The sequence below is a fragment of the Amblyomma maculatum genome, chromosome 1 (genome assembly GCF_055883805.1).
Source record: "Amblyomma maculatum isolate TAMU_Amacu chromosome 1, ASM5588380v1, whole genome shotgun sequence".
Lineage (NCBI taxonomy): Eukaryota > Metazoa > Arthropoda > Arachnida > Ixodida > Ixodidae > Amblyomma > Amblyomma maculatum.
Genome location: NC_139344.1, coordinates 349,984,079 through 349,992,222, shown reverse-complemented (window position 1 = coordinate 349,992,222; position 8,144 = coordinate 349,984,079). Strand labels below are relative to the sequence as shown.

General features: G+C 47.5%; 1 protein-coding gene across 1 annotated transcript; it reads right to left on the bottom strand.

The window, feature by feature from the left end:
• Positions 1-2,552: 2,552 nt before the first annotated feature.
• LOC146207732 (uncharacterized) lies at positions 2,553-7,415 on the bottom strand. Its single transcript, XM_084577432.1, has 2 exons — positions 7,189-7,415; positions 2,553-2,910 (listed from the first exon to the last, which is right to left on the bottom strand). Exons 1-2 carry the CDS (start codon positions 7,413-7,415, stop codon positions 2,553-2,555), a joined length of 585 nt encoding a protein of 194 aa, XP_084433558.1.
• Positions 7,416-8,144: the final 729 nt, after the last annotated feature.

Sequence of the window (8,144 nt, the reverse complement as noted above, 5' to 3'; positions counted from 1 at the left end):
ATTTTTTTATTTCGCTAGCCTGCCATAAGGCATACTATAGAAAATCTAAAGTGTAGCACAACCTCTTCGCCGCGCTTTACCCCTACTAAAAACCACCTACACAAGCCGCACTGAGGTGTGATCTGTAGTTTTTTCTTTCACGCCCTGATATGCCACGATATTTAATCCATGGGCATGTGAGAGCTCATTTCGGCCGAGAAAATGAGCATGAACCACCATGGTTATTGAAAGCGTTTGTTCATCAAATTAGGTATGAACCTTAAAGTTGGAGTACGTACTTCTGGGCTCCTTCGGTCAATTAAAGCTGCTTTGGCGGCCCTGTTTGTGAACCATTTTTGGCCTTCAAAGTCAACATTGCTCATGACAACCTTCCACTGCTTGCTTATAGATCGATCGCCAACAATTCATTGATGGAAGATGGCGAAAACGACAGTAACTAAAGCGCAGTACAAACACGTGACAGTTTTAACTTGATACCGCAGGAAGATTATGAACACGACATTCATGTCTTAGTGCGAGAAATTCCCAACCGTATGTGCCATGCCATCTGAGGCAACAATTGTGCATAAGTGTCTCCACTGGAACATCTGGACGTGCATTTTGAATTTCTTTGGTGCAATGATGTGCGTGTCTAGGCGTTTGTGCCTGCGTACAAAAGGGCAGATGTCCTCTCTGACAAGTTTAGCTGTGGCTAGTATGTAGAATGTGGCAGTGTATTTTGTATGCTGCAACAGAAAGAGGTCTTTTCTGAAAATGTGCAGATTTGCAGTGACATATGAAAGTGCCGCCAACTGTGTTCGAAGTCTCCTCCATAACGTCGATCATGACAAGGAACTTCACTGCACTATGACATCGTCACCTTCTATTCGTACCCTAATTCTCCTTAGCTTCCATTTTCCCCCTTGAGCAGTGCAGAGTAGCAGGACAGGGCTTCTTTGCCACCAGCCAACCTCTCCGCCTTTCCTTTCATTAAATACCTTCGCCTTCTCTTCTTAACATCAACAGACTGTTTACAGAGCCTGCAGCAATAATATAGTTTTCTGAAGCTTAATTTCATGGAATGGAACTCTCTGCGGGTTTGAACCCCGATCTCGACTGTGAAGTTCCTCCGCAGGTGCGACAACACGTCAACTTGGCGTGCCGTCGATCTCCTTACGCTGTCTCATAACACCTGTTTAGCTGACGTCAAGAGACAAGAGTAAGAAAGTCATGAAGTCACACCCTTTTGTGTGCCAAATATTATTGCACAATATTTTGCACAAATATCTTAAGCCTGACAAAGTTCCCTGCACAGCAAAGGCATCTCCAATTATGATCTCTTAAATTAACCCACCCACGCGCTCCTTGCGACGAAGGCATCTTTAATTAAGGTACCTAAAATGAATGCTATACTGTGCTACCTGCGAAAAAGGAATCTCCAATTACCATCGCTTAAATCAACCCGCTCCTGGGCCACCTGTGCCCGCCTTGCCCTTTCGAACTTTATCTCATCCGCCCACCTAACTTCTTGCTTGCTGCAACCTGCAATAGAATGCTAGCCTTCTCTTGGAATTCAGTCAGTTACCCTTAGCGACCATCGCTTACCCTACCTACGAACTATGCATATATGTCTATTTCTTCTGCATATCGGTCCCTCCGCGATGGCGCAGTAGTTAAGATGCCCGACGGCTGTTCCGGAGTACCCGGATTCGAACCCGACCGCCGGCGGCAGCGTTTCGATGGAGACAAAACAGAGAGGCGTCCGTGTGCTGTGCGATGTCAGTGCACGTTAAAGGACCCCAGGTGGTCGAAATTTCTGGAGCACTTCACTATGGCGTCACTCATAGCCCGAGTCGTTTTGGGACGTTAAACCACATAAAACAATCCAATCTTCTACAACTCAACTGCAACGTCGCTGACTCGCCTCATTTCCCTCACCTGTTATAATATTTATTGATATCCAGGCGGCTAATTTTACGTATGTACTTGCAAACTGAAGTGGGCAGCATCATGAGGTCAAGTTGAAACATCATAGAATTGCCAAGCTCTGTTCAGTGCTGTATCAGTGTTCCCGCTACTATGTAGTTGTAGCTCTAAGAATCATTTCTTTACTAATCATTGAAATCTACAGTTGCGCAGGAGATTGACGAACGTCCAATATTGTTCGTTGCTGCAGGTGACGAAGTGGCTAGTTTAAGCTGTGAGCAACCTACTGAGGTTAGGCTGAAACATCATGAGGATGCCCACTTGTGCACGATCATTTGAAAACGCGTTGAGAACGCAGCTCCTTGGTATGGGGCAGAAGAGAAGGCGACACAACACACCCCGATTGTGTGGACAAACTGTTTTCACATCGTGTTCGCTAATGCATACAAACTAGCTTAACTGAACTTTGTCAAGGCGCTTTGCTCAGATAAACAAACCACAAGTCCATAGACATTTTTTTTTCTTTCATAAATATCAGCGACAACGCGCAAGACCATGGTCCTGAACTGCGCACTGTCAAAAGCCCATAGAGCGCGCACGTAACAGGAGGAACAAAACCCAAGGAAGGACTTCGCACGCGCGAAGTCCTAGACGCGCGGTTTGTTCCGGCATGAAACTAAACATGCCTCCAGGCTGTGGAACTGATTGGCGCCGGTAAGGCACCGGTGTCCCCGCATCGCTTCCACGGAGGACCGCAAGCAACGGACGCGACCGCCCTCCTCGGGCGCATGCGCGAAAAACGGGTACTTGAGGTGGCTCGCCGTGCACGACACCACATCGGGAGGCCGGCACTGGCGGTGCCGTCTCGGCCCTTTGCAGTGCTTCTCGCACTCGTGGGCTGTGCGGAAGACGTCGCTCCCGCTCGCAGGGCAGCCTACCGCTGGAAAACTCCAAGGCACGCACTTGTTCCCTCGGAGGTGCCACCAGCTGGACAACACGTCTTGCCTGCAATGCACAAGTCGCAGATTGTCGTTCACACCGCATAATATTAAGGTAAAAACCTGATACTGCTCATGAGGCGCCAAATCTAAGGCGGGAAGTTTTGCGTAAAATGTGATCCCTGGATATGGTTCCATATCACGTGATCACAACAGAGTATAATTCGTAGAAACGAGCTATGAAGCTAACGAGCGTGTGAAAAAGAAAAAGTAATAAACTATCATAACAATACAAAAGAAAGAAAAGGAGAAAGAAAGGGGCTTGCGAAACTCGATGAAGTCGTGAGCTCTGCTGTGTAGGGCCACCCAAGATAGACAGGTCACGGCAGAGAGTTCTGACAAAATGTGATTCACTGGAGAAGGTAATGGCAACCCACTCCAGTATTTCCTGCCAAGAAAACCCTATGGCCAGTCACAATACCATTATCGATATGGCGCCGGAAGATGAGCCCCCCAGGTTGGAAGGCGTCCCACATGTTACTGGGGATGAACAAAAAGGCGATTCCTAGTAGCTCCAGGACGAATGAAGCGGCTGGGCTAAAGCCAAAAGGACGCTCAGTTGTGGATGTGTCGGGAAGGGACCGGAAAGTCCGATGTTGCAAGGAGATATATCACATAGCAACATGGAATGTAAGATCTATGACGCAAGGTAAACTAGATATCGTCAAGCGAGAAATGGTCAGATTGAACATTGATATCTTGGGTATCAGCGAGCTCAAGTGGACCGGAATGGGAGAATTTAACTCCGGCGACCATTATGTCTTTTATTGTGGGCACGAATCCAAGAGAAGGAATGGGGTCGCTCTCATAGTAAACAGAAGAATGGGCAAAGCAGTGCTAGGGTACAACCCCAAAAACGACCGAATGATTTCACTTCGGATCCAAGGTCACCCTTTCAACATAACAGTTATCCAAGTCTATGCACCGACCACTGCTGCTGAAGAAGCTGACGTTGAGAGATTTTATGCGGACCTACAATGCCTTTTAGACCACACCCCATCATCAGACGTCGTTTTTCTCATAGGAGACTGGAATGCTAAGGTCGGGAGTGAAGAAATATCCGGAATTACAGGCAAGTTCGGTCTTGGTGAGCCAAATGATGCTGGGCAGAGGCTAGTAGAGTTCTGTCAAGAAAACAACCTGACCATAGCGAATACTCATTTTCAACAGCACAAGCGGCGCCTGTACACATGGATTTCACCGGACGGTCTGTACAGGAATCAGATCGATTATATTATTTGCCGGCAGAGATGGAGAAGCGCTATACAAGCAGTAAAAACAAGGCCTGGGGCCGATTGTGGCACCGATCATCAGCTTCTTGTTGCCAAAATTAAGCTTCGATTGAGGAAAGCGCAGAAAACTAGAAGGCCTTTCAGGTATGATCTGGATCAGATTCCATTAGAATATGCTGTGGAAGTGAGGAATCGATTTCAAGAATTAGATCTAGAAGACAAAGAGCCCGAAGAGATGTGGACTGATGTTCGTGATATAATACAAGAAGTTGCTACTAAGGTAGTTCCAAAGCAAAAGAAATGCAAAAAAGCAAACTGGTTATCTGAAGAGGCTTTGCAAATAGCTGAGGAAAGGAGGATGGCAAAAGGTATGGGGGAAAGAGAAAGATACAAGGTGCTCAATGCGGATTTTCAGAAAATAGCAAGGAGAGATAAGAATGCCTTCCTGAACATACAGTGTCAAGCAGTTGAGGACAACAGCCAATTAAGGAACACAAGAGCTCTGTATAAGACAATCAAAGATATCAAAGGAAGCTTCTGTGCTAAGCTGGGCGTGATAAAGGACAAACGAGGCAGGGACCTCACTGAAGCCTCAGAGATAAAGAAGAGGTGGCAGGAATACACAGAAGAACTGTACAAGAAGGACCCGGATGTGCAAACCCAAGATAGGACGGTTGTGATTTCTGATCTCGAGCCGGGCATCCTGAAGAGTGAAGTTGAATGGGCCTTAGCCAGCCTTGCTAAGAACAAAGCTAGCGGAATTGATGGTATTCCAGCTGAGTTGCTTCAAAACCTCAACCACGATGCTGTTAACACACTGCATACATTATGTCAAAAGATTTGGACAACGCTGCAGTGGCCACAGGATTGGAGGAGGTCAGTTTACATCCCCATTCCAAAGAAAGGCAGTGCCAAAGATTGTTCCAACTACCGCACGATCGCGCTTATTTCGCATGCTAGCAAGGTGATGTTAAAAATCCTGCAAGGTAGGCTGCAGCAGTATGTGGATCGGGAGCTTCCGGACGTGCAAGCTGGGTTTCGCAAGGGCAGAGGAACTAGAGACCAAATTGCCAACCTTCGCTGGATCATGGAAAAAGCAAGAGAGTTCCAGAAACCCATTTACTTCTGCTTTATTGATTATGCGAAAGCGTTTGACTGCGTAGATCACAGCAGATTGTGGCAAGCTCTCCAAGAGATGGGAGTTCCAATTCACCTCATCTGTCTCCTCAGGAACCTTTATGAAGGGCAAGAGGCCACAGTCAGAACTGGGCATGGTCTTACTGATTGGTTTCCGATTGAGAAAGGGGTGAGGCAAGGCTGCATACTGTCGCCCTGCCTATTTAACCTATATGCAGAGTGCATCATGAGGAAGGCCGGTCTGGACGAGTCTTCAGCTGGAGTGAAGATCGCTGGAAAACGTATCAACAACCTTAGATATGCGGATGATACCACTTTAATGGCAGAAAGTGAAGTGGAACTCAAGAGACTTCTGATGCGCGTACAAGAAGAGAGTGAGAAGTTTGGGCTTAAACTGAACATTAAAAAGACGAAGATCATGGCGTCTTGCCCTATCAAGTCCTGGAGCATCAATGGACAAGAAGTGGAAGCTGTGACAGATTTTCTATTCTTGGGCGCCAAGATTACCTCGGAAGGAGACTGCAGCCATGAAATTAGGAGACGCCTGCTTCTGGGAAAGAGAGCAATGGTTAGCCTTGACCGCCTAGTAAAGAGCAGAGACATTAGTCTACCAACCAAGATCCGTATAACCCGTGCTATGGTCTTTCCAGTTGTGATGTATGGATGCGAGAGTTGGACTGTGAAAAAGGCTGACCGCCGAAGAATTGACGCGTTTGAATTGTGGTGCTGGCGAAGACTCTTAAGAGTTCCTTGGACTGCCAGACGATCAAATCAGTCGATATTGTCGACCATAAACCCTGACTGCTCATTGGAGGGTCAAATTCTAAAGTTAAAGCTCAGCTACTTTGGTCATCTGATGAGAAGAGAGGAGTCGCTGGAGAAAGATTTGATGTTGGGAAAGGTTGAGGGTCGCCGGAGAAGGGGTAGGCAGCGAACGCGATGGTTAAATGGCATTCTCGAGGCATTGCAGATGAAGCTATGTGATGTTAAGAAGATAGTGAGAGACCGGAAAGCGTGGCGTGACATGGTCCATAGGGTCACGAAGAGTCGGACACGACTGAACGCCTGAACTGAACTGAAATGTTACAGATGTCGGAAAAACAAAAAACACGCAGAACGAGCTCGTAAAGGAACTATATAGGAATTCAATTCGTAATACTTTCACATTTCCACACGTAAGAAGACTTTACATCCCTGAAATTTTTGGCTGCTTAGGTGCAGCCTGGTATAAACCGCACGACCTCAATAAAGCCATCCTCAGTCGATTTAACCCGGTTACAAGATACGCTGATCCAACAGAAGTTACATTACTTAGGATTGTCCATACGAAACAGAAAGCGGTGTGAAATTTATGCGTCGTAGAAAATACACAAAACGCGTAACAGCATAAGAAACAAAAGCGCAGCGGATGCGAGTCAGGTGGGGTAATTTGCTGGTGTGAACAACGCCGGCACATGGTGCCCACGAACACGGATTTGGCGCACAAGAAAGCTATTTGAATATCTGTGACAAAGGCATCTGCCTTCAGTAGGGCTAATTATATGGCAAGAGTATTGCACGACGGCATGACGAAATGAAGATCAGATCGTCGGCGCTTGTGCGGAACAAATTCCGAGAACCACCATTAAGTGTGTGCCTTCGGCAGAGAGGCGCATTGGATGCCGGCTGTTATACGTCAGATGGCTTTGAAGTAAAATCAGGCGCGTCATGGCGCTGTGGAATGGCTTCCATCAGGTTTCCACGGCGGAGGGATTTTCCCTACAATCCCGACTCATCAGCACACCGGCCAGTGTGACGACGTTGCAAGTACCGATATCCCGAGTGGCTGATTTTTACACTTGGTTTTCTGCTTCCTGGTTACTAATTGCGGCCTGTGATTCCCGGCCACCTGTAGTTCGATGACTTCGGGTGCGTACCTGGCGCAACTTGTGAAGAGCGGCTCGTCGTAGCAGGCGCGGTCCGGGCGTTTGGCGGAGACGCAGCTCTGGCGGCAGTGGCGCGCAGAGGCGAACCTGTTGGCGCCCCGGTTGCACAAGTGCAAGGTGTCAGCCTCCGCTAAGACACAGGCGTTGGCGGCGCGCCGGAAGTGGAACTGGAGCCACGGGCTGCGGCTGCAGTACGTGTAGAACACCGCGCCGCACATAGGCCGCTTCTGCGTGCAAGAATATTCAAGAAGCGACATTCGTCGGCGAGATCAAAGTGCAGCAGTGGTTCGCCGCATTTCGCCAGCTGTGGTAGACGTGCAAGGTGCGGGGCTAGAGGGATGCTGCAGTGGGGTGCAAAGCTGAGCCTTCAGTAAAGCTGCGCTGGCGTTTAAGGTAAAAGTCATCGCAACCATAAATGTCGTTCTTTTTTTTTAATCGTGTCAAAAGGCTTCAAACATCACAACAGATAAATGGTTTAACGGAATCTGCAGTTTTACCATGCGCTCGAAACGGGAGTTTTGTCAAAGTATTTATAGCGTACGATTCTTATCGGATAAATATGTACGTATATAACAGCGGAATATGGCTACAGACTATATATGATGTCTAAACACTTTTCGTGGTGTAGTTGTTGCACCAAGGAGCGCTCAACTTTAAAGGGTTAACTGGAACGACACTCTGTTGATGATATTAGAGCGCAAGTTCTACAATTAGTGGTACAATTTTGGATTTCTTGGGTGAGTAATGACCTTGAGGAACCATCTAAGATCACTGTGGGACTTTGCATTCCGCGTGTCTAGACATGCTATATCTTGTGCGGTATGACCCTAGCAATCACGTAATCACTGTTCCCTTTGTAGGTTTGACATCACTAGTGACGTCATTTCGGCAGGCATGATGACGCCATTCGTGACGTCCCTGGTGGAATCCCATGTCATGTCACTACC

Excerpts from the sequence above, each read along its gene's own strand:
- LOC146207732 (XM_084577432.1), bottom strand. The coding sequence starts at position 7,415 with ATGTGCGGCGCGGTGTTCTACACGTACTGCAGCCGCAGCCCGTGGCTC. Across the intron at positions 2,911-7,188 it reads CTCTTCACAAGTTGCGCCAG|GCAAGACGTGTTGTCCAGCT; the intron begins GTACGCACCCGA and ends TGTGCATTGCAG.